Source organism: Canis lupus, chromosome 9 (genome assembly GCF_048164855.1).
Source record: "Canis lupus baileyi chromosome 9, mCanLup2.hap1, whole genome shotgun sequence".
In the NCBI taxonomy this organism is placed as follows: domain Eukaryota; kingdom Metazoa; phylum Chordata; class Mammalia; order Carnivora; family Canidae; genus Canis; species Canis lupus.
This window is the reverse complement of record NC_132846.1, coordinates 70033710-70058700: the sequence shown is the minus strand read 5'-3', so window position 1 is coordinate 70058700 and position 24991 is coordinate 70033710. Positions and strand designations below refer to the sequence as shown.

At 60.8% G+C, this 24991-nt stretch overlaps 1 protein-coding gene and 2 long non-coding RNA genes across 7 annotated transcripts; 2 read left to right on the top strand and 1 right to left on the bottom strand.

The window, feature by feature from the left end:
• The first annotated feature begins 1262 nt into the window (after nt 1–1262).
• On the top strand, nt 1263–4795 carry LOC140640475 (uncharacterized). The gene is made up of 2 exons (XR_012037202.1): nt 1263–1604; nt 4347–4795. It is a non-coding gene; the product is annotated as an uncharacterized lncRNA (long non-coding RNA).
• LOC140640476 (uncharacterized) lies at nt 3503–8029 on the bottom strand. Of its 2 annotated transcripts, none has more exons than XR_012037203.1 (2): nt 7794–8029; nt 3503–4551 (listed from the first exon to the last, which is right to left on the bottom strand). It is a non-coding gene; the product is annotated as an uncharacterized lncRNA (long non-coding RNA). The 2 variants fall into 2 exon arrangements; XR_012037204.1 differs by lacking the exon at nt 7794–8029 and adding an exon at nt 7402–7429.
• SLC25A29 (solute carrier family 25 member 29) lies at nt 6682–19286 on the top strand. Of its 4 annotated transcripts, none has more exons than XM_072839919.1 (5): nt 6727–6838; nt 12061–12104; nt 12944–13047; nt 15370–17546; nt 17716–19286. In XM_072839919.1, exons 4-5 carry the CDS (start codon nt 17316–17318, stop codon nt 18436–18438), a joined length of 954 nt encoding a protein of 317 aa, XP_072696020.1. In that variant the 5' UTR covers nt 6727–6838; nt 12061–12104; nt 12944–13047; nt 15370–17315; the 3' UTR covers nt 18439–19286. The 4 variants fall into 4 exon arrangements, with proteins under 4 accessions (XP_072696022.1, XP_072696020.1, XP_072696019.1 ...); XM_072839918.1 differs by having other exon boundaries at nt 14042–17546; XM_072839921.1 differs by lacking the exon at nt 12944–13047 and having other exon boundaries at nt 6682–6838; nt 17463–17546.
• The last annotated feature ends 5705 nt before the right edge of the window (nt 19287–24991 follow it).

Genomic DNA, 24991 nt, shown 5'->3' with positions numbered 1-24991 from the left:
TGATCCAAGAGGAAGAGCAATGGGGTGGCCACAATGCCTTGGTGACTGTCTCGCAAGTGACACATGGTCCTTCCCACTGTTTTCTATTTGCTGGAAGTGAATCACTCATTCCGGCCCACCCTCGGTGAGAGGGGAATTAGGAGGTGGAGGGTGTGGACGAATTAGTGGACGTGTCTTCAAGCCACCACAGCCAGCCGGGACTGGAAACAGCTGAGCGTGGCCAGCCTGTGTCCGCTGGGGCTTCGTGGAGGCTTCCAGCAAGGGGGTACAGCCGAGCTGCTCCGGAAGAAGGCAGGGGCCCACAGGGGTGTGGGTGAGGGCACGTCGCCAGCTGGGCCAGAGCACACGAGTGCCTGGGAAGCCCCCCGAGGCCAGGCTCACCGGGACGCCCCTGCTGCCGGACGGACGAAGATTCTCAGGAACACAGATGGGGTGAGAGAGGCCTGCCTGCCACCCTCCACCTGGCCCCCCGGCCCCGTGAGGGGTACACCCCGGGGGGACGCCTGGCTCCCAGCCAGCCCCTCATGCTTCCCGCCACGTGGCATAGAAGTCAGGCTCCCAAGGGGGCTGAGGACAGAGACTCCGAAGGACAGGACCGTCTCTCAGGAGGACAGAGCCCGAAGCTGCAGGTGCGGGGGAGAAGGGGACAAAGGAGGGACTGTCCACGGGCAGCTGCCCGGGAAGACGCTGCCTGGCTGGGCGGCCGTGACAGGCGGAGAAGCCGGGGGGAAGGAGGGACACAGAGGTCGCACAAGGCCCTCCCCGCTGCGAGAGGTTCTGGAACAGGGGGACTCCGGGCCCAGGACTCCTGCAGGACGGCAGGGCTCCGGGACGCCCGACGCCGAGGGTATCTGTAGCTTCCCGGCCTGTCCTGCACCTGCGCTCCGGGGCCCAGCCTGCCGCGTCCGTGACCGGCCAACCCGCCTGTGGGCTCAGAGCAGGTCATCCCGCCCCCTGCCGCGGCCTCCCGTGGTGCCAACCCCAGCTCACCCGCCACCCAGCCCAGCGCCCTCGTGGGGACACACTGCCCTCCTCCGGCCACTGCCCTCGGGTGCCTGCTCACACGGCCCTCTGGCCTGGGACAACGGTCTGCTCACCGGCCCCGGGACAGCGTGCCACCCCAGGGAGGCCAGCCTGGGCCAGCCCACGCAGTGCCGGGTCTGCACACCTGCTGGGTGCCTCCGGCCCTCTGTCCTGCGGGAGGGCCCCTGCACCACCCCTCGGGCCTCCAGGCCCTCCAGCACCCTCGGGCCTCCAGGCCCCGGCACCCTCGGGCAGGCCCCTGCAGGCTCTATTTTTACACTTGAAGCATTTGCAGGGCGTCTATTTATATCGTTCCCATCTTGAGTTTCCGGTCAGGTCATCTCCTAACCTGGCCGAGCCTCCCTCCCTCTGGGCTCAGGTCTCTGGACCACTCCCAGGCCAAGGCGGGGGGGGTGCCCCGTGCAGGAGAAGCCCGCAGCTCACCGAGAGGTGCCCCAGGACACCGCCAGTGTTCCCGAAGCGCGATGGAGATGGTCCAGGGGCCCAGAGCGGGCACGAGGGCCCAGGCCGGCTCCAGAGTGGGCAGCCCGGGCATTTCCAGTAAATGGGGCTCCATTCAGGTGAGTTGCTTCAAGTCTCCCTAAGGAGAGAACTCGGAGCACCCTGCACTTGGGAGGACAGCGGCTGGCTGTCCCCAACGGGTCCCCGGCCCTTCGGCCTCTGTGGCCCAAAGTGGACTCACTTAGTTGGGGGCTGGACTGCACCAGAGGCCGGAGACATCCAGAGGGCAGCCACCGGTTCACGGAGACAGAGACCCGTCGGAGCCAGTTCCCATGAGTGCGGGGCAGGGAGCCCTAGTTCGGTCCCCCTCCTGCCTGCCACAGTCCTCGAAGGCTGGAGACCTTGCCCTCCCCAGGTGGACAGCTGAAGATGCCTTTGGGAAACCCCTAATCTCACAGATGAATAAGGGGTCACTTTATTTTATTTTTTAAAAGATTTTGTTTATTCACTTGAGAGAGAGACAAGGCAAGAGCAGGAGCAGGGGGATGCGCAGGGGCAGAGGGACAAGCACACTCGCTGCTGAGCAGGGAGCAGGACGTGGGACTCGATTCCAGGACCCCGAGATCATGACCTGAGCCCGAGGCAGACACTTAACCACTGAGTCACCCGTGTGCTCCTGAAGGGGTCACTTTATTTTTTTTAAAGATTTTATTTACTTATTTACTTATTTATTTATTTATTTATGAGAGACAACAGAGAGAGGCAGAGACACAGGCAGAGGGAGAAGCGGGCTCCACGCAGGGAGCCCGACCTGGGACTCGATCCTCCAACCTGGGATCACACCCTGAGTGGAAGGCAGATGCCCAAGTACTGAGCCACCCAGGCATCCTGAAGGGGTCACTTTATTATTTTTTTTATGAATATATTTTTTAAGAGATTTTTTTTATTTATTCAGGAGAGAGAGAGACAGAGACAGAGACCCAGGCAGAGGGAGAAGCAGGCTCCATGCAGGGAGCTCCACGTGGGCCCGATCCCGGGTCTCCAGGATCAGGCCCTGGGCTGAAGGCAGACACTAAACCGCTGAGCACCCCGGGCTGAAGGGGTCACTTTAAATGCAGGTTGTGAGCCCCTCTGTTCCCTGAGGCTGATTCCTAGTCCTGCAAACCTGTGTGTCAGCCACCATCCTGGGAGGCTCTGATCTTGGAGGCCTAGTGAGGGGAGCCTGTGGCTGGGGCCCCACTGCAGGCCAGGCCGGGACCCCGATCCCCCGCTCAGCTGCCTGTTAACCCTCTGCCTGAGTTCCTGAGTTGGCACAGTGATGCTTGCTTTCTCTCTTTTTCTTTTTCTTTTCTTAATTTTTTTTTCTTTTTTTCTTTTTAATGTAGGCTTCTGGGGCTCCTGGGTGGCTCAGTGGCTGAATGTCTGCCTTTGGCTCAGGGCGTGATCCCGGGGTCCTGGGATCGAGTCCCACATCGGGGAGCCTGCTTCTCCCTCTGTCTGTGTCTCTGCCTCTCTCTGTGCCTCTAATGAATAAATAAAATCTTTATAAAAATAAATAAATGTAGGTTTCTTGCTCAGCGTGGAGCCCAAGGCAGGGCTTGAACTCACGATGCCAAATCAAGACCTGAGCTGAGATCAAGCATCGGATGCTTAACTGACTGACCTCCACAGGTGCCCTGTGACTCTTGCTTTTGGGTCAAAACTGACAGGCATGGGTGCAGGAGTCTGGCTCTGCAGACAGACAGACACACCCCACTCCAGGAGAGGCATGTCCCCTTCCTGCACCTCCCTGGCTCCTTATCAGGGCAGACTGTAGCCCAGCAGGCCGAAACTTTGTTTCTGAAGCTTTTAATTCTAAAAATCCGTTTTAGAAAAAACTACCACCCAGAGCCCCCACCACCCCCCTCACCTCTTGTTCACAGAACACAAGTCCTTGGAGAAGCGTCAGGCTATCAGCCAGCAGGGCCTCCCACTCATTTCACCCCCCCACCCAGGGCCCATCACCTTTCATGCCTCTGGCCATGCAGCTTGCACATTTATTGAGCACCCACTGTGTGCCTGCCTTGCCTGACAGTGTTAATGGAGGAGGCAGAGAAGGTCCCTGCCCTGGTGGAGCTTCCATTCCAGCGGGAGAGAGGTGATAAACGCATAGAGGAACAAAAAATGTCACTCTAGGAGCTGAAAGAGACCAGTGTGGGGAGGGGAGGCAGGCTGTCCACTGCAGACAGGGAAGGCCAGCCAAGCCCTGTGTGAGGAGGTGAACAAATGAACAGGGGCCCGAGTTCTGGAGGTGATCTGGGCAAGGGAAGAGCTTCCCAGGCAGGGGAAGCAGCCGGCGCAAAAGCACTGGGGTGAGGATGGGCTTGGGGTATGAGGTTGTGGTCCGATCCCCTTGGGCTTAGAAGCACCCAGGTTTTATTCCAAGTGAGCGGGGAGTCAGTTGGCAGCCCAGCCCAGCCCAGCCCACGTCACCCGGGTCAAAACAGCCTCCTGTCTCTGGATTCAAGTGATTTCAGGGTGGGGAGAACAGAGGTGGTTTTCTTTTCCTCTTTTCCTGCTGGTGTTACTAATTCTTCCACATGGGACCTGCCTTGTGTAGGGAATTATAAAAGCTGTACAAAAGAAAAACTTGCACCATGGACTTTTCAGTGACCTGGCTTGACCCCTGGGCCCCTGTGACACTCCCTCCCCCACCCGCTGTCCTGCTACTGCTCTGGCTTCCAGTTCCTCCTGCCCTATAAGGCAGGGGACCCAGGAGAGCCCTGCAGGGTGGCTTCCCCGGGGACAGGGGTGGGGCCTGCGGCTCTGCGGAAGGTGAGGAGTTTGAGCAACCGTATCCTGTGCTCTAATTTTATCCTCAGGAAACGAAACAGAAGAGACACAGAAACCGACAGCTGACGTCATAATGCAGCTCCAAAATATGGGCATCGCGTCCTCATTTACTTGGCCAGGACTTCCTCGTTTTCACTTTCTGGTCTCTTCCGAACTGCCACCGGAGCCCCTGGAGGTCAGGGTTCATGCCACCTGCCCCAAGCATGGCATTAACTTCAAGGCACGTGCATTCTCCTAAAAAAAAAAAAATTAAATAAAAAATATGTAAGGCAAGGCGCCTGGGTGGCACAGTCGGTTAAGTGATTAAGCAAGCATCCCACTCTTGGTTTCGGCTCAGGTCGTGATCCCAGAGTCATGCCCTGCATCGGGCTTCACACTCAGCGCAGTCAGAGCCTGCTTGAGATTCTCGCCCTCTCCTTCTGTCCCTCCCCCTGCTTGTGCTAACAAAATAAATAAATTCCTTGTCCAGTGTTCTCAACTTTCTGATTTACTGCCCTGTTAAGGTACTCGACTTTGTTCTCAAACCTCCAAAACCAGGGGTAGATGCTGCAGGCATTTTGCTTTGCTCCCTGAGGCACTGGCTCCCAGGGAACAACTTGTTCCTAGGGGTGAGTCACCTGGATATAGTCTAATTGTCATGCTTGGGAGGCCTCCAGCTAGGGGAGTGCTCCCATAGCCAATTCCTGCCCGTTTTGGGTCTGGGCTTCTCCTGGGGCCTACATGCTATTGCTTTTCTGGTTCCTTGAGGTCAGAGGCTGACGATATTCAAACCCAGGCCTCCAGACCCCTAGTTCAGGGCCCACCAGCCATCACGAGCACTGGACTAAGAGTCAGCAGACCTGGGTTTGGGTCTCTGCTTAATGAATGTTCTATCTAGAGTCTAAGAAGAATGAAAGGAAACCATACATTGCCATTGGACTCCTGGTGGCCTGTGTATCACCACGGGCCACTGCTTACACACACCTCACATATCCCCTAGTACCAGAACAGAGTATTAAAACCTTGGATACAGGGGCACCTGGGCGGCTCAGTCGGTTTAGCATCTGCCTTCGCCTCAGTCATGATCTCAGGCTCAGGGTCCTGAGATCCCATGGTGTGGGGCTTCCTGCTCAGCAGGGTGTCTGCTTCTCCCTCTCCCTCTGCGCCTCCCCACTTGTGCTCTACCCTGTCTAATAAATAAAATTTTTAAAATTTATTCATTCATGAGACACACAGAGAGAGAGAGAGAGAGAGAGGCAGAGACACAGGCAGAGGGAGGAGCAGACTCCCTGCAGGGAGCCCGACTGGGACTCCATCCCGGGACTCCGGGATCCCGCCCTGAGCCGAAGGCAGGCGCTCAACCGCTGAGCCCCCCGGCGCCCTTAATAAATAAAAATCTTAAAACAAAAAGAAAAACAAAAAGCCTTGGGAACGGATCCATTGTCATCCCCGTGCTGGCTTCAGAACCGGTCCGATGAGAATAACCGAGCTGTGTGATCTGCACCCCGGAAACCCGGCAGGGGGTGCGGTCCCAAGCGCAGGACCGGGCAGGAGGCAGCTGGGCCCCGGCCTGAAGGGTGTCCCCTCGCTGTCAGGGTGAGGCCGGGCGCCCGCCGAGCCAGGCCCGACCGCAGGCCCCCGCCCGGCTCCCCCGCCGCCCCGCCGCCCCCGCTCGCCCGGTCCGCAGGCCTCCCGAGCCGCCCCTCCGCGCGGGGACCTGCCGGGCTCCGCCACCCTTGGCCCCGCGGCGCGCGGGCAGCTGCGGGACCCCGAGGGCGCCCCCCGGAGCGCCGCCTGCGGGGTGTCCCGGCCGGGGGCGTCCGAGCCCGCGTCCCCGCTGCACCGGCCGGGCCCGGGGCTGCCGCACGGTCGGGGCCTGGCGCCCGCCCCGCTCGGCCGAGCCGTGGACCCGCGTCGCGCCGCCCGGAGGTCCCCGCGCCGCACAGGCCGCCGCCAGGCCCCAGCCCCGACCCCGGCCCCGGCCCCCGGCCCCCGGCCCCCGGCCCGCCTCTGCAGCCCGAGCGGCGCGGGCGGGCGCACGAAGCGCATTCTTTGTCTGCGGCGCGGCCCTCCCGCCCGCCCGCCCGCCCGCCCGCCCCGCCCCGCCCCCGCCAGCCCGGGCACGCGGGCCAACGAGGCGCGGCGGCGGCGCGCAGAGCCGGGGAGGGGGCCGCGCCTCGCCCGCCCATTGGCCGCGCTGCGCTCCCGCGGCCCCGCCCGCAGCCCCGGGGGCAGGCCGGGGGCGGGGCGCGCGGCCCGAGGTGGGGGACCGCGGCGGCGGCGGGGCCAGGGCGAGCGAGCCGGCCGGCGAGGGACGGCGGCCGAGGACCCGCGCGCCCAGCCGCCTCCCCCGCCCCCGCCCCCGCCCCCGCCCCCGCCCCGGGCCGCGCCCCCGAGGCCGCCAGGCCGAGCCCCGAGCCCGCGCGCCGGGGTCCCCCGACGGCGCCCGGGCCGGCGAGGGCCGCGAGCAGGAGGCGAGGAGGAAGGCGGCCTCGCGGGGGCCCGGCCATGGCGCTCGACTTCCTGGCTGGATGCGCGGGGGGTAAGGATGCCGCGCGGCGGGGGCCGCTCACCTGCGGGCGTCGGGCCCCCCCCCCCGGCCTGGCTCGGGGCCGACGGGGCTCCCGGGACGCGGCCCGCGAGGGCGGCAGGTGGGGGCGCCGGGGCGCACGGGGCCTGGCCAGGGCGGGGTGCGGGGTGCAGGGGTGCGGGGTGCGCTCCGCCCCGCGCGCCCTCCCGAGGCCGCATCGCCCGCACCTGCCCCGCACCCGCGGCGCCCGAGAACTTTGGGGCGGGCTCCCCGCTTCCCCCGCGGATGCCGCGCGGGGCTGGGCTGGCAGGGCGCCCCCCCCCCCCAGCGGGCCGGCCCGACCTCGGGCGCCGAGTCACGCGTGGGCACCGCGCGCCCTCCCGTGCCGGTCCGCGAGCTGCTGCGGGCGCCCCCCCCCGGGACCGGGCGGGCCCCACACGCGGCGTGGGTAGCCCTCGTGTCACGCGTGCGCGTCTCCTGTGGGGCCGCCAGGGGCCCCCCACCGAGGGGCAGAGATGCGGGTGCGTGACCCCAGGCCGGTCCCGCCCTCCTGCTGGGCTTCTCTCCTCCGGCACCTGCCGTTGCTGTCGCTGTTGTCGCTGTCGTCGCTGTTGCTCGGCTTGGGTTGGGCGCCGGGCGACCTGGAGGCCGAGGAGTGACTAGCAGTGGCCGCAGGCATTCGAGCCTCTGCAGTCGGGGCAGGAGGAGACGGTGGAGGGCGTGTGCCAGGGAAGCCATGTGTGTGAAGGGGTTTAAGAACTTTCCCAGGCTGTTACCCAATCAGGCCCCAGGAAACCACCCCGCCGAGCTTGCCAAAGGGGTAAAACCTTAGGGCTTTTCATAAATGGGTGCGTTTCTCCTAAGCCCAGGCCGGAGGACACAGGAGGGGCGGCCTCTGCAGATCCAGCTCTCAGCTCCCCCACCCCGGGGCCCCACCCGGCGCTTCCTGTCTCCCCCTCCCCCGTACCTGCCCGCATCCCTGCTGGCTCCTCCTGGTCTCCAGACCCTCCTCCTCCCTCCATGGTGGCTCAGTGAAGGTGGGCTGTCCCGTGGCCAAAGACCCTTTCCAACCCCTCGGGGAGTGGGAGTTCTTTCCCTGGAGGGGCAGGATTCCTTCGGACTTCTCCCAGGTGTCCTTGGAGCCCCCTGGGAGCTGTGGGGTTTGGGGGAGCACTCCTCATCCTAAGGCCGGGCCTGCTTAGGGACCCATCCCCCCAGGCACACGTGTTCGCTCTAGGCGCTTGCTCACAAAAGGCCCCTCCCCGAATGCCTTCTGCCCACCCTCCTCGGGCCCACCTAGGAGATCCCGGTCCAGGCTCCAGGATGGGGGCGAGATAAGGGTGCGGCCCACACCCAGCTCTAAGCCACAGCCCCGCCCCACTGCCTCACTCTCACCCAGGCACAAGCCTGGGGCTGCTGGTGCGCACCCACCTCCCTGCTGTGAGAGTGGAGGCCCGAGTCCCCAGGGGGATGAGGATGAAGATTCCTTGTGTCGGTCGTCAGCTCCCCTCCCCCTGGGATCCTCTCCTGCTCTTAAGTGACCCAGGAGACACCTTGGCCTTGAGAAGTGGAGGGACGAGGGGGACAGTGGCCTGATGGCATGGCGCAGCCTTTGCAGGGGGACTGTCTAGGAACCGTGCGCAGGTAGCGCTCCCACCTCGACCCCTGGCTGGTGACTTGGGCTCGGGCTCCTCCAGGCCTGGAGGTTCAGGGGAGGGTGACGGCGGTGCTTCTCTGGGGGCCTGGGCGTCCCTCCAGATTCCGGATCCTGGGGGGGAGAACTGTGCATCACCTCTGATTGGCGGAGTGTCGGGTCACGTGTTCGGTGTCGCCCCCGGGGAGGAGGGCCAGGCACCTTGACCGACTGCGTCCAGGTGCTCACGTGGTGGGAAGGTCGGAATGCTGGGCGGCACTCCCCGCCGGGGGTCAGGCCCAGGTGTCCGTCCCATCCCATCGCGCCCAACAGGCCCAGTGCTCTGAATGGAGGGCTCCCTGGGGGCTGAGGGCTGCGGCGGGAGAGGCGTGGACAGGAGGAGGTGTGGGGAGCTGCTCAAGGAGGGGCCGAGAACCCTGCCCAGGGGAGTGGTCCCCAACCCTACCCTGGAGTGCCATGGGGTGCGGGTGCCCCTAAGAATCCAGTTCACATCAGGCACTGAGCACAGGCTTCGGGGGTTTGAGAGGGTCTGCTTGGGCTCCCTCCCTGGCCTGTTGGGGAGCTGGCCTGGCAGGGCTTCCTGGCTCTCAAGGGAACTGTGAGGTTAAAAGGATAAGACTTTGGGGACTGGAAGCCCTGACGAGGCAGGCCTCAAGGCCCACTCTGTTCCTGTGAATGGGGATGTCCTGGGTGAGCACTGAGCTCCTCCCCAGAGGCCTTGACAACGTGGGGATGCAGATGGCTGGCTGCCACTGGAGGCCTTGCTGGGCCTCCCAACCGGGGCTGGTGGGGGTCACCCCTCCAATCCGGGAGCTGACAAAGGCCGGGGCCAGAACCTGAGCAAGTCTGGCCCACACACACCCCAAGAAGGGAGCCCCCACCATTTCCAGCATGTGCTCCTTGGGGACCCCACAATGGGGCCTGGCTGCAGAGGGCATGTGCGAGGCCCCGAGGGGCCCACAGCTGGAGAGAGAAGCAAGGCCAACCAGCATACCCCAGACAAGTGTCAGCTTTCCAAAACTCCAGGAGATCAGTTACAGCCCAAGAAAATAAATGCTAGAACTAGGGTGTTCAAATTTAGAAAATTCATAACACGACAGGAAAAAGAAGGTGGATTGCAAAAGATAGAAACAAAGTGTGTCTCAAAAGACCAGAGACAAAGGCATGGAAGTCTTGAGGGAAAAGACGCCTTGGGGATGTCTTTTCGTCTTCCTGTGAATGATAGGGGTTCCAGAAGGATAGAAAGGTCTGGAGAGGATGATTAGGATGAATATGTAATGGTGGAAATTTTCCCTGATCAGAAAAAGGCCTGAGTCTGGAAGTGAAAGCATTGCCGTAGTACCAGGCAGGGTTACTTTAGAAAAAAAAAAGAGAGAGAGAAAAGAAAGACACACCCTTGGCATCTCGCTGACATTCCTGAAATCTACAGATAAAATCTCCGAGGCTTCCTGATAGAATGCATAAATTATTGACAAAGGAGAAGAAACGCATTGGCAACGGATTTCTCAGCTGCAGCACCAGAAGCCAGAAGATTCTGGGATACTGGCCTGGGCCTGAGAGCCTCCCCAGAGCACAGGACCCTTGTTCCCATCAGTGTTAAAGAAATAGATTATGCTGAGGAGCAGGAATTCGGAGGCCATTTCCCTATATGTTACCTTCGAGAAAAAAAAAAAAAAAATCCAGAAAAGCTCCAACAAAAGCAGTTGGTCAGAGTAGAGACCCCAAGAAGGGGCAGAGGCCAGGGGGAGAGGGACGAGCTCTGAGTCTCTGGGGTCTCTGGGGGGTGAGCAGAAGCTGCAGGGGTGGGGACTTCTTGGGGTAGCTCTTACTGGGGTGGGGTAGGGCACTGGGGGGAGCAGAGAGCCTTGGGGGGGGGGTGTCGGTTCTTACCCTTTTTCTACATAATGATTCTAAGCGTTAGAAACAAGAAGTAACCTTTAGCTGAACTTAAACGTTACCAAGCAGAAAGAGGACAAGTGGCAGTTTGCCTGAACCAACAAAAATGCAGAAAGGAAAAGGAGTAAAAGAATTCATTCACATAAAGTAAGATGGAGTCGTGTCACATCTCCCGACTTGGCAAAATCAGAGACAGCTTCAGAGGGGAGCAGAAAGCAAAGCCGAGCCGTAGCTCGCTTCCAGGAGCCCTGAAAACAAAGTAGTAGAAGCAGGTTGAAAGTTAAACGTCACGGGGGCGCCTGGGTGGCTCGGTCAGTTGAGCAGCTGTCTTGGGCTCAGGTCATGATCTTGGGGTCCGGGGATCTAGCCCCCACCCTGGGCTCAGTGGGGACGCTGCTTCTCCCTCTGCTTGTGCTCTCTTCTCCCTTGGATAGGTAAAATCTTTTTTTTTCTTCTCTAAGATTTTATTTATTTATTCATGAGAGACACAGAGAGAGAGAGAGGCAGAGACACAGGCAGAGGGAGAAGCAGGCTCCGTGCAGCGAGCCCGACGTGGGACTCGATCCCAGGACTCCAGGATCACGCCCTGGGCTGAAGGCAGCACTGGTTAAGGAGGAGGGTTCCAGGCGCAGAAGACCCGGGTTCGAATCCTCAGTCCACCACCACCATGGATGTATTCTCTGGGCCTCCCATTTCTCATCTGTAAAAAATGGGCTAATGGTCCTTTCTTTACATATCGGGAGGTAGAAACGTTACTGTTTGCCACTCAGCAAATAGTAACTCTTAATTATGAACACTCCTGGCAGTAAAAAGAGAACTTTAACAGATTCACACACAAAATGCTAGGGAGGAAAGTGTGGGAGTACGTGCATGGGTTACTCCACCTCCCCAGCCTCCCTTTCTCCCACGAATGGGGTAACAGGGTAGCGAATTCCCTGTGACATATGCACCTGAATAGCACTCGGGACTCTGAAAAGCGTTTAGGAGCCAGTTTGGAGAGCGAGCCTTTGTCCTTGGGGGTGGGGCTGGGGTTTTGGCCTGGCTTGGACTGCTGCGCATTGTGCATGATCACAAAGTCAGGAGCTGACCCCCCCACTTCCCTGGGCTGCAGGTAGCTCCCCTGCAGGGAAGGGAGTGCTCAGCCAGCATCTGCAATACCTGGCTGCCTCAGGGCCTGGGTCAGCACCGCAGGGCAGTGGGGCGGGGGGGGGGGGGGGGGGGGGCGGGGGGGTGGTCACACCTAGTACAGGTGAGATCAGTGAGCCGCAGACCTCGAGTTCCTTGTGAGCTTGGCCAGCTGGTGAGTGGCGGAGGGAAAATTAAAATCTGGGTGACCGTCTGGCCCCGAGTCGTGGGGTCCCTGGCATGGAGGTGTTTGGTGGGGGGTGGAAGACAACTTCTGTCATCAGTCAAGTGTGGTGAGCAGCAGAGGGGGGAGAGACACCAACTTTGAGTTGGACAGATCCTGGCTTGATGTCAGGGACGTCACCGTCTTATTCCCACTGCTCGCACAGAGCCACGGACAAAGGAGCACACAGTAGGCACCTGGCACACAGTAGGTGTCCAATAAACATCTCTGTCCCATCAGGTGACTACCGTGCAGTCCTCCTAGCTGAAACACACCCCCCCCAGCTTTCTGAGTTTTCTAGGACATGTGGGTGATGGCCTTCCTTTTTCCCTCCAGGTGTGGCAGGCGTGCTTGTGGGACACCCATTTGACACGGTCAAGGTGAGTCTCTTGTCACGGTTTTACTGTCAAGTGTTTGTGGAGGTGCAGACCTTGGACAGAGGCCCCTTTACAGGGACCTCACCTTAGGAATACCTGTAAGGTCTCCCCCTGGGTTCTAGAATAAAGATAGCCTCAGGTTCTCTGTGACACCTAGGCGGATGGCCGCGTGTCCACTTTCCTTCTGGGTCTGTCCCTACGTCTCCCAGGTCGGGGCACAACCCAGAGGGTCCATTGTGGTACCTGGCCCACTGAGACCGGGAGGCTGAAGCGCAGGCTTCCCCTTGCCCAGAGCAGAGTGGAGGGGCCCCGTTCTGATGCAGAAGCCCCCCTACACATCTTGAAAGAAAGAGCAGCTTAGAGAGAAAATACAGAAATCGAGCAAAACCAGAACTTGTCAGGACTTCCCATGAACATGGTCTTCACACAGTGGTGACCACCGCTGGCTCGCATCAGTTCCCAGGGGCTGGTGTGCACCCCCATGGAGCGTGTGGCCCCGGGGGGCAGGCACGCGGGTAGCCAGTTTAGCCCCCATAAAATCTTCGGATCCAGGTCCTCACAGGCTCAAAATGGAAACAAAGGAAATCCATGTTCTCCGGCTGGAAATTCCCAAGATTTTCTCCCCATTGTGTGGGGATTTTATGTCCTTAAACCAGCCAAGTCTGGACTTTCCCCCGTGGGCTTCACCTGGGAACTCGGGCACGCTCGGAGCAGCAGGGCGCGAGGCCAGGCCCGTGACCCACCGTAAACCCTGACCGTGCCCCTCTTGCAGCTGGAGCGAGGGCAAGGATGTCATGCCCAGCTGGGTTAGAGGTCACTTCCAGTCCCCTCTTTTTTTTCAGTGGAAGCCAGGTGGCCCTTGGGCAAGGAAAGGACTCAGGACCTCAGGGCTGGGGTTTCCTCCAGCGCAGGCCTGGGGGCCGGGCTTTATGCGTTGGCTCTGACCGTAAGTTCTGGCAAGCTCCTGTGAAGGTGCAGGCCCCCTGCCAGCCGATCTGCTGTGTGCCCCTGGGCCGTTGCTTTACCTCTGGGCCCCCTGTTCTCGTCTGCAAAATGAGGCGATGGGCCAGATTACAGAGGCCCTGGTGGCGCGGTGCTCAGTGGCAGAGTTTGGGTTGCATGAAATGCCATCCTGAAGGGCACAGACTGCCTTCCATCCCATCGTATGCAATGCAGGGAGAAGGCAGGAGGACCGGTGGCCACACAGCAGCCTGTGTCCCTGCACAGCCCGCCGAGGGCCTGTCCACACAGCTGCCGGCCCCCAGGCCAGAGCAGCCCAGGGCAGCCTGGCGCTGAACACGTTGTGCTGTGTTTATATCTTGTGGTCACATGTTGTAAATGCCTCTGTATCCGGCCAAGAAGTGACTCTGGCTTGGCTTCCTCAGCCTAGCTTTGCAGAGACCACGCCTCTCCGAGCCATGACTCGGCCTGGGCATGGCCAGGTCCCCGTCAGCTAGCACCCCCGTCCCCCCGACCCCCAGGACCCCCTCATCAGCGCCCCCAGGCTGGGGACTACTCTGTCCTGGTGTCTCTGGCCCCCTCGTGAGCTCTTGGACCATGACCAGCGCCCCCAGCAGAGCAGTGATTTGGGTGCAGGAGCCTCTCCACCCCACAGGGCTTCTGCCCCTTGGACCCCCTCCTCTTGCTCCTGGAGGGTGACCTTTGAAGAAATCTATTGGTGAACTTTGGCCACCACTGCGGCCCCACCTGCATCACATCTGGGCAAACCTGTCTTTAAAAGCCAAGCTTCTTATGGGTAGGAAAAACGCCTCCCCCAGTAATCACCTCCGTCACTCAACTCGTGACCCCTCTTGTCCTACTTACAGGCTCACGCACTTTTTATTACGTTGTGCTGATCAGGGAACGTGCTCTTTTGCTTTAATTTAATGCTGCATCACCAATGGCCTTTTTTTTTTTTTTTTTTACTGGCTCTTTCCCAGTGTAAAAGTTAAACAATTCTCATTAGAAGAAAATTGGGAAATGTAGAAAAGCATATTATTCGTTAACTGACAAATCAGTTTTCCCATTCTGTACACTTCCTTCAGAATCCTCCCTATGCCATCATGCCTGCCATGGGTATGTATTATTTTTAATGCGTGTGCGTGTATTTTAAAGATTTTATTTATTTATTTGAGAGAGAGACCATGAGAGAGAAGTCCCAAGCAGTGGGGGGTGGGGAGATAGAGGGAGAAGCAGACTCCCCGCTGAGCAGGGAGCCCGACACAGGACTCGATCCCAGAACCCCGGGACCATGACCCGAGCCAAAGGCAGAGGCTTAACCAACTGAGCGACCCAGGTGCCCTAAAATGTGATTTAATCATCAGGTGCATTCAGTTTTTGGTTGGCCTTTTTTTTTTTTTTTTTTTAAGATTTTATATATTTATTCATGAGAGACACACAGAGAGAGGCAGAGACACAGGCAGAGGGAGAAGCAGGCTCCATGCCGGGAGCCCGACGCGGGACTCGATCCCAGGACCCCAGGATCATGCCCTGAGCTGAAGGCAGATGCTCAGCCGCTGAGCCACCCAGGCGTCCCTGTTGGTTGGCTTTCTATTACAAAGAAATGTAGTTTGTAAAGACATTTTGTTTACCATTATAGAAACATATAAACTAAAAAGGAAGAAAAAGAGGTGTCTGGGTGGCTCAGTTGGTTAAGCACCTGCCTTCTGCTCAGATCCTGGGTCCTGGGTTCGAATCCTGCATGGGGCTTCCTGCTCAGCAGAGGAGCCTGCTCCTCCCTCTCCCTCTGCTTTATTCTGTCTTCTCTCTCAAATAAATAAATAAAATCTTTAATAAATAAATAAACAAGTAGGAAAAAAAAACCCCTATCCTCCATATGTCCCCTTTCCTAACCCTCATTAGTGATTTCTGCTGAAAACCAGAAATCTACACAGACCCATATATATTCCTCGCTTTTGGCAAAAGTGGGATTTACTTCAATAGCTCTGTTAGTGTTGTTTTAACTGAAATTTGCCACATGTAGAAAAGTGCACACACGCCCACTGTCGAGATCTCTGAATCCTCAGGAAGCTCACACCTGGGGAGAGCAGAACAAGGTCAGCCCCTCCAGGAGCCCCCCGGTCCCCCTTCTACGTCACTGGACAGGACGGTCATCAGGGACATGGGGTCTCCACCCGCTGTCACCGGGGAGTGGCCATCCCAGGGCAGGGGAGGGGATGGGGGGTCGGGGGCTGGCCCTGGGGGCTCCGCGCCTGGATGCGATGTTGACATTTTGTGTTGCTTTAACCGCCTTTACTTTCTGAGCTAGGGGCTGTCTCCATCCATAGCAAAAGTGTAACTTTGTTGTAGATGAGCGTAAGCCTCACCCTGGAGAGCGCTAGTAAGTACAGACCAGGGGAACCCACCCTTCTCTGTCCTCTCTGAACCAGACCCTGGGCCGAACTGCACCCCGCCACACCCCTCCTCCTCCCACCCCACCCAGCGCCCTCCCTGACTAGCAGGGGGCAGGGAGGCCTCGAGGTGAGCTTGGGCCTGGCACATCCTGGGGCGGGGACGCAGGTGGGGCTGATGGAGAAAAATCAGCCCCCTCTGGATCAGAGGGTCCTCACGTTGGGGTCGCTCGTCCCCATGGAGAGCCAGGAGCCGTCTGGGCCTGTGTGCAAATGACCACTTTTCCAGGGGCAGGTTCGCCAATCCTCAACCGAGATGTTAACCTCAACTCTAGATTGGGCCCCACTTCACCCCCATACCTAGTCCCCCAAACTCCAGCCAGCGAGTGCTCATCCCTGGTCTAGGGGTCTGTAACAAAGGGGGAACGGGGCCTCTTCCCTGCTCCCTGTGGGGCCCAAGCTGGCACCAACCTGGACATGAGCACATCCCACCTGCAAAGACTTAGAGCCGCCCTCCAGGTGCCTGAAAATCCAACCCAAGCACCAGCCAGCTCTGTCTGCCTCCAGGGCCCAGGTGGTGTCAGTGCACGACAAAGAGCAATGTCCCACCAGGGACCCCAGAACACGAATGAAAAACCCCACATTGCAAAAGCAACCTGAGCAGAGCTCAAGAGGTTAATAGGTCATTAAAGTGCAGCAAGTGCTTTTGCTTTTCTCTGAAAATTCACCCCTCCCCGGCCAGGCCCTGCAGAGCCGGGCAGCCAGGGTGGGAAGGGGTGCCGGGGTGATCCGCTGCAGGGGGCTCTCGGTTGCCAGCCGCTTCTCTGAGCAGTGGCTGCCAACTGCAGAGGTCCTCGTGTGCAGAGATGGTCCTTTTTTTGTTCTTGAAAAACATACTCTTGGAAATGCATGTGGCCGTCGAAGGTCCACTGGAGGGCTCTGGCCAGCCAGCACCCCACCCCACCCCACCCCACCCCACCCTGGCCCCGACCAACACAGCCGAGCCACTCACACTGCTGGAGAGGACACACAGCCTCAGCTGACTTGCAGGACATCTCTGAGCCTCAGTGTTCCCATCTTTGAAGGGGGGGGGGGGTCACTACACCCACCTCGGCTGGTCGTTCCAGTCTTAGGCCCTCTGGTGCTGCCGGGCACAGAGGGGTGTTCACGCCATGGCCCTGGTGGTGGCAGTGATTTCTGAGTCAGCTCCTGAGAACATGACTTGCCCTAAGCTCACCCTCCCACCCCCATGACCTGGATTCTGAGTTCAAGAAATGTGCTCCCGCTCCCTCCTGCGGGGCCTGCGTATCAAGCTCCGAGATAAGCTCCCGGTCAACAAAGAGTACTTTCACGTTAAGAGGTTCTGGGCTACGGGGCTCCAAGGGCGGCGGGGCTGGAGCTCCCAGGTCCCGGAGGCGGTGGGGACATGGTCACCAAGGAGGCTCTCCGCTGTTCTCCCGTCCCTGCTTTAACTCACGACCACTGTCCTCAGAGGGGGCTACTGGCAGAAATCAGCAGGCCCTCAGAGTCCAAGGCTCATTGCTTTTAACACCCAAGGGGGCACCGTCAGCCCCTGAGGAGGAGAGTTGGGTGATGGGAATTCGGTGAGGAGCCCCTTTGGCATCGGCCATGGTTTGCCACCAGGGCAGTGGGCAGGTCTGGGGAAACGCTTCATGTCCCACCGTCTGTGCATGGTGCAGACATAATGCAACAAGAGGCTCAGCCTCCAGTTGCCTCTGGTTGCCTGAGGTCTTGGGGACCCTGTACCCCCTATGCAGCTGGCTGTCTCTGTGGCTGTTTCCCCACTGGATACCCTCCCCCCTGAGCAAGCACGGACACCCGGCCCTGCCCCATCCTGGTAGCCATGGAAAGCTCCTGGGCTCCCCGCCTCCAGCAGGGTCCGGCCTTGGGCCTCCCCGAGAGAGCCTCCGTGGGCTGTCCTGAGGGCTGGGTCAAGGGAGCGGGGAGCTGTGGCCTGGCTTGCCCACCCTCCCGGACCCTGTCCTTCCAGGTGCGGCTGCAGGTGCAGAGCGCGGAGAAGCCTCAGTACCGGGGGACCCTGCACTGCTTCCAGTCCATCATCAAGCAGGAGAGCGTGAGTGGCGGGGGCCGGGCCGGGCCGGGGGGCGGTGAGGCACGAGGTGCAGGTGGGAGGGAAGGGGTCCGGCCACGCGGGGAGGGGCGGCGGCCCGGGCTCCCCCCCCCCCCGCCGCGCCCGCGCAGGAGCGCGCCCGTGCCCGACCGTGTCCGTGCGCCCCCCGCAGGTGCTGGGCCTGTACAAGGGCCTGGGCTCGCCGCTCCTGGGGCTCACGTTCATCAACGCGCTGGTGTTCGGCGTGCAGGGCAACACCCTGCGGGCGCTGGGCCGCGACTCGCCGCTGAACCAGTTCGTGGCGGGCGCGGCGGCGGGCGCCATCCAGTGCGTCATCTGCTGCCCCATGGAGCTGGCCAAGACGCGGCTGCAGCTGCAGGACGCGGGCGCGGCGCGCGCCTACCGGGGCTCGCTGCACTGCCTGGCGCACATCTACCGGCGCGAGGGCCTGCGCGGCGTGAACCGGGGCATGGCCTCCACGCTGCTGCGCGAGACCCCCAGCTTCGGCGTCTACTTCTTGTCCTACGACGTGCTCACGCGCGCGCTCGGCTGCGAGCCCGGCGCCCCGCTGCTGGTGCCCAAGCTGCTGCTGGCGGGCGGCACGTCGGGCATCCTGTCGTGGCTGTCCACCTACCCCGTGGACGTGGTCAAGTCGCGGCTGCAGGCCGACGGGCTCCGCGGCGCCCCGCGCTACGGCGGCATCGCGGACTGCGCGCGCCAGAGCTACCGCGCCGAGGGCTGGCGCGTGTTCACCCGCGGGCTGGCCTCCACGCTGCTGCGCGCCTTCCCCGTCAACGCCGCCACCTTCGCCACCGTCACCGTGGTGCTCAGCTACGCGCGCGGCCCCGAGGGCGCCCCGGCGGCGCGCGGCCTGGCCCAGCCCTCCAGCCTGTGACGAGCCCGAGCCCGGCCCCAGCGCGCGACCCCCGACCGGCCCTCCCCGCACAGCTGAGCCCGCGGCGCCCGGGGACGGTCACCACGGAGTGACGTCCGTGGACAGCGGCTGCGGATCCTCCTGCGCCTGCCGCAGCCGCGGGGCGCATCTCGGCCACCTGTTAGGTCTCCGTGTTGGGGAGCCCCCTGGTGCCCCAGAGCCGGATGCTCTGCCCACGCACCTGCTGCCGCCGCTCCCACTGGAGCGGGACCTGGGGGACCCTCGAAGAGGCTTGGGACCTCCGGGCAGCCCCGAGTTAGCCTAGGGGCCGGGCCGGGTGACCAGGCACGGGCCAGTGGGAGGGCGGCTTGTCGCCCGCCAGTCCTCAGGCTGCCTGTCTGTAAAATGGGGACATGGGTCAGCCACTGTGTGGAGCCAGGGCTCCCTAAGGTGCGCAGAGAAGTCAGCAAGGAGATGGGTACAGGAGGATCCCCACGCCCCAGCAAATGATGTCTGTCCCCCGGAGTCTCCTCATGCTCGGTGTTCCCATGATGCCATGACGTGGGGCGGGTGGGGTGGGGGGCCTGATGGCGGACACAGGCGCGGCCTGCACTCCTGGGACTGAGCCGGGGGCAGCCCGGGCACAGCCGTCCAGTACAGGGCGGCCGTGCGTTTGCACAAGGAGGCATATGGTTTTGCACATGTTGGAGGAGCCTCTGGTCTCCTTTGCCCTGATTGGGGTTCAGCCTCTTGGGCAACGTGATACGCTCTTCCAGGGGGTCAAGAAAGACCAGACTCCCTCCCTCTTCACGTGGTGTCACTGTTGTATAGAAACTGCTGAAGGAATAAAATATTCTTTGTTTTCTTAAGACTGAGGCCTGTTTGTGTACCACAGAGGAAGGGGCCCCATTCCCCACCCCTCCCCGGAGTCCAAGGGGCTGGCTTGGTAGTCTGTGCTCTCGGGCCCTGATGGCAGCCCGAGGTGCGTGCCCAGGGCGAGCTCCGGTGGACACGTAGACCTCTGTCTCCTCATCTGTACAGTGGGGCTGACGGAGGCAGGAGGAGTAGGTGAGGGAGCTCACAAACATGCGGGACGGAGCGTCAGCCGTTCAACAAAGGTTCCTCCTCCGACGGCTGGCTTCCCAGCAGGGAGAGGCCTGGGCTCTGCTCACCCTCCCCCTGGGCAGGCCAGGCAGTGTGTGTTGTGAGCTCCAAGGGGTACTGAGCTGTGGTAAGGACACAGACGGGACACTCACGGAGGCTAGAAACGGCCTCCCAGAGGAGGGGAGGTCACATGGAGCTCTCAGAGGTGAGTGGAATTTTCCATCTAAGATTAGACCTAACCCCAGCCTGAGAAGTCCTCGAGGGCTTCCTGGAGGAGGCCTCCTTGGCTAACGGGGTGTCTCTCACTGTCCACCCACTCTCACTTCTCACCTTCCTCGAGGGCGTCCTGGGCACCTGCATCTCCACACCTACCAGCCTGGAGTCTCTTTCCTTCCCAACTGAGCCAAAAAGCTCTGGCCCACGTCATGGGAGGGCAGGAGAGAGGGCCCCCAGCACTACCCCCAGGAAGGCCACCAGCTCTCCTGCACCTTTACCCCCCACATAATACCCTGCATCAGCCTGAGACATTGAGCTTGTCTGCAGAGGCTGGCTGGTGACCCCAGAGTGAGGTGTTCTCAGGCACAACACAGGCCCCTTGAACCCAGTGGTCCCCTCTCTGGGGTCCCAGGCAGCAGCTCTGGGTCTGGCCCCTGGCCCCTCACTTCTCTTTTCCTAGCAAATGCTGAAACCCGGGGCCCCCACTCCCACCCCAAGTGCTGACCCTGAAACATTACTAGTCAATCAGGTGGAAGGGATTGGGAGAGATGTGGGTATTTTTTTATAAATTGGACATTTTATTTTCTCCCGGATTTGAATTTATATTTATTTTTATTTTTTTATTATTTATTATTATTTTTTTAAGATCTTATTTATTCATGAGAGAGAGAGAGAGAGAGAGAGGGGCAGAGACATGGACAGAGGGAGAAGCAGGCTCCATGCAGGGAGCCCGATGTGGGACTTGATCCCTGGTCTCCGGGATCGAGTCCCGGGCCAAAGGCAGGTGCTAAACCGCTGCGCCACCCAGGGATCCCCCTAATTTATATTTGTTTAGAATAAATAACATATAAATGTGGTTAAAAAAATAAAAACTACAAATATATCCAAACATGGGCGGGCTGGAGGACGGAAGCCTGGTCCCCACCTCCATGGCCCGGCGGTTCCTGGGGGGCCAGGCCGAGTGAGCACCAGCACGTGGGACCAAGCCCTCTCCCCACAGAGCTGGTCGGGCACCGACTGCTCTGTTCTGTGCCTTTCCTCACCTGACGGTGGCCTTGCAGGGGTTGCCCTGGGCCGCCATACAGAACGTGACACGCCATGTGGCCCAAACTGACATTTCTTCTCTTGAAATGCTGAGGCCGGGAGTCTGGGATCCGTCGGCAGCAGGTGCTTCCCCGGAGAGCACCCTCCTGGGCCTCTTCCAGCACCTGCTGGTGGCGGGTGGCCGTCGGCTTGCAGGTAGCCCGCTCCAGTCTTCCCCTCCATCTTCACGTGGCCGTCACCCCGGGCAGCTCCTGTCTCCTCTTTTTACAAGGATGTCATCCCGGGCACGTGGGCCCAGCCTATTCCAGTCTGACCCCATTCTGACTCATAACATCTGCAAAGACCCTGCTTGTACCTGGGCTGAGGCCTTCAGCCTAACTTTCGGGGACACAGTTCAACTCTGCAACAGAGATCGACCGCTCCCTTATTAGCGTGTCCAGTCGGCCACGTTTTTGTTAACGGTTGGTTGCATGGCATCGCACCAGATAAATGCTCCTTCCTTTACCTGCGAGGCTCGGGACTCGGAGGGATCTCGAGTCCTAAGCAGCCCACGGGGCCACAGAGGGGACAGTGGGGCTGGAGCCGAGGGATCACAGGTAGCTGAGTCCCATGGCGGAGGGTGGAAGGGCCGCGTGGCTCCCCGCCAGGCCAAGTCGCATAGTGGTGCTGAGCCTCTGAGGTGCCTAATAGCCAACCTGCCCTTTTTCTTTTCAAATATCTTATTTATTTGAGAGCAAGTGAGAGAGAGCACAAGCCAGGGGAGAGGCAGAGGGAGAGGGAGAAGCAGACTCCCCACTGAGCAGGACACCTGATGGGGGACTTGATCCTAGGACTCCAGGATCAAGACCTGAGCCAAAGGCAGATGCTTACCCGGCTGAGCCACCCAGACGACCCAGCCGACCCAGCCATGCACTTTTCTAATAGAACCCAGCATGTTCTGGGCTCCAGCGTGTCTGGATGAAAATACACTTCCAAAAAAAAAAAAAAAAAAAAGGAAAGAAAATACGCTTCTGGACTCCCTTGCAGCTGGGGTGGCCACGTGTCCCAGACCTGGTCAGTGAAAAAGCAGCGGCTGGAGCTCTTGGGAAAGGTTTGTAAAAGGGACAAATGCAGCATAGCACTTCCTGGGACTTGTGACCCCACGAAATGGGGATGGGATGCCTGCAGGGGCAGTGGAGGCAGAGGCAGCCCCGTGGCCTTGCGGGGGCCCCCAAGCCAGCCAGGTCTGTTTCTTGGGTTCTCTGTTGTGCATCATGGCCACAGCCAGGAGTTGGCCGGTTTTACCCCCGGGGGAGTGAGAGGCTCTGATTCCTGCTTTAGAGACCCCGCAGGAGGCGGAAGGCGATGGGCCCACAGGTGTAGGAAGAGGAGGCCCGAGGGGGGTGTCTGAGCTAAAGTGCATGTCAAGGCTGGGAAGGAAGGGCTCCGGCAGCGGGCAGGTGGGGGCACGCAGGTGACAGATGAAGCCCCGCGGCAGTTCGAGGGAAACTGAGTCAATAAAACTCTCTTCCCCGGAGTTCTCCAGTTCTCAAGTGGCCAGCGTGGAGAGGAAGCGTTGGCCACCTCTTCCGTGTGCACACATGCCTTGATTACTCTTTTCCTTTGTCTCCCCTTGGGCCCCAGGTGCAAGGAGTGAATACCACGTCATCCTCCCTCCCCTCACTGGCCACTTGCACGGAGTCATTCAGCCACTCGTAAATCAGAGCCCCTGGTTCCAGGGCACGCGGCCTTCTCCGCCACCCTGTAGCCAGTGGGTTCTGTGACGCGATGACAGCTCACACCCACCCGTGGTCTCCCAGCAGCGCTCTGCAGCGTTTGCAGCGCAGGCCGGTGGGGGAGAGCGCAGGGTTCACACGGCCCCCACCCTGCCCCTGTCTCAGGCCCAGCCCTGGATATGCTGGGCCCTCCTCCACCCCACTGTGGGAGTGTTACAAGAGCCAGGATCAGCCTGGGCTGGCCCCCTAGAGTCCTGGTGCAGGACCACCACCTGTGGCTGCAGGTGACAGACACCCTGGAGTGACAGTTCAGGCAGCAGAGGGGCAGCAGGGCCAGGCCCCGGCCTGTGTGCGCCTTGGTCTCTGCTTCCTTTCTGCCGTGGCCTCCTACCCTGACCGCATGGCAGCCACCTACCCTTGGGGGTGGGGGTGGGGTGTCCATTGTGTCCCAGGCTCACCAGAAAAGGGGCAGTGGCTGCTGGGAGCTCAGCCTGCAGGGACACTGGCTCCCACCCTGCCCTGGCCACCCTCCCAGGCCAGCTCACATGACATCCAGGCAGGTTTGGGGAGCAAAGTGGGCAACACTAATGTCTGAGTGTGTGTGTGTGTTGGGGGGGGGGGGGAGGCCACCAGGACAGACTTCTTGGGAATTCTGGTTTGAATGTCCCCGTGGATGGGGAGGACATCCACTACACGGGGACACGGGACTGGGGGGGGGGGGGGGCACATGCTGGGCCACCGGGTGTGAAGTGTTGAGAGGGTGCGTGTGCTGGGGGTGCAGGAGGGCAGGGCGCCGGCGCAGGGCCAGGTTGGGTCGTGCAGGGCGGAGTGAAGCCAGGGCTGGGGGCGCCGAGACCCGGGGGAGCAGGAGGGCAGGGCGCGGGCGCAGGGCTTCGCTGGGTCGGCAGGTGCGGGAAGCCAGGGTTTGGGGGCCCGTCGGGCGTGGACACGGCGGCCTTGAGGGGGATGTCGAGGGGCGGGTCCCGGGCGAGACCCGGGCAGGTGAGATCCCAGGGGGCGTGGTTGGTTGGGGGGAAGCTGCCGCCTCGCGCACGCGCACCCGCCCCCCCCCCCCCGCCGCGGCCCAGAGCAGCGCCCCCGGCGGCCGGAGGTGGAGCCGCACCCGCGGGCGGGGCGGGCGGGGCGGGCGGGGCCTCCTGGGTCCCCGTACACAAGCAGGTTTGCAGGGGACGGCGCGGCCCGCCCGGCCCCCGGCTGTCACGCGCCATCCGGCCGCACAGTCCGCCCCGCCCCGCCCCGCCCCGCCCACTAACGGAGGCGCGAACCCGGGAGTCACGGCCAGGGGAAGGCTGGGGAGGGCAGGGCTGGGCCTTAGCTGTGAGCCACGGCGAGGGGGGAGCGAGGGGGGGCGAGCGCAGGCCCGGTGGGGTGCGGAGAGGTCGGCCCGGTGCAGTGGCCGCGGCTTCAGCTTCCAAGGCCGGCGGTGCACGGTCCTAGACTTGGGGACTAGGGTGGGGGCGGGCCTAGGGCCGCTCGGTAGGCAGGGACCCGCTTCTTTGCAAGGGGTCGGAGGAGCCAGTGGCCCTCTCCCCTGCCGTGGGGCAGCTACGGAGCTCCTGCTCCCGGAGCAGTTTGGAGTACGTGAAACCCTGGTTCGCAACGCCGGGCATGGGGGCACAGTCTTGGGCACAGTTGGTTCTCAACACGCAGCCAGCTGGCGCCGGGGGCTCACAGAAAGCCACCCCGCAGCCCTCCAGGACCTCAGTTCCTTCCCGTCTAAGATCTGAAGATGCGCACACGATTTCTTTCACCTCGGCGACCCCTCAGGCTCAGCCCTACCTCAGGTCTTTACTCAGCAGTTCTGGGCCTCACATGGGCCTAGGACCTGCCACCTCAGCAACATGGGGTCAGCAGCCCCTTCTGTCATTAGCGAAAAGGGAAAGTCACATGAATCAAGGACAGTGAGAATAAACCTCCTGGCTAGTACATTAGACACCAGGGCCCCAGCGCGGGGAAGGCCAGACCCCTCTGCATTTTGCTTTTGGCCAAATCCTAACTGGCTCTCGGTAGAACTCATCCAGGTTTCAAGTCTATTATCCCCATTGGTACGTTCTTTGTGGCACCAAAGCTCCCAGAACTACTACCACTGGGGGTTGTGGGCCCCAACACATGAGCATTTCTTTAGGCTGTGCTTTCCAAAAAGTGGGCGAGGTCCTCATTAAAACTCTGGCCCGCTCGTCCACCGTGGAGCTGAGGCGAAGGAAGCATTTCTGGCTGGTGTGAGTGGGGCCCTGCGAGTTTCCATTCCTGTGCCGGAAGGGAACCCACGAGGGGCCAGGATTCCTTGGCAGAGGCTTGGAGAACCGAGGGACAAACGAACGAATCACAGGCGTTAAAAAGCTTAACATTATGCGTTTATTATATTTTATAGAGCCATGTTACACATGCGTGGTGCTTCAAACGGAGTTATCGTTAAATGTTTTTCTGGATGCAAAGCCATCTGATGCTTGATGCGGATGCCTTAAATACTATAA

Bases quoted from the DNA above. Each gene is read 5' to 3' on its own strand.
- SLC25A29 (XM_072839919.1), top strand. From the start codon at position 17,316: ATGGAAAGCTCCTGGGCTCCCCGCCTCCAGCAGGGTCCGGCCTTGGGC. The intron at 17,547-17,715 runs GTGAGTGGCGGG...CGCCCCCCGCAG, and splicing joins CCATCATCAAGCAGGAGAGC to GTGCTGGGCCTGTACAAGGG.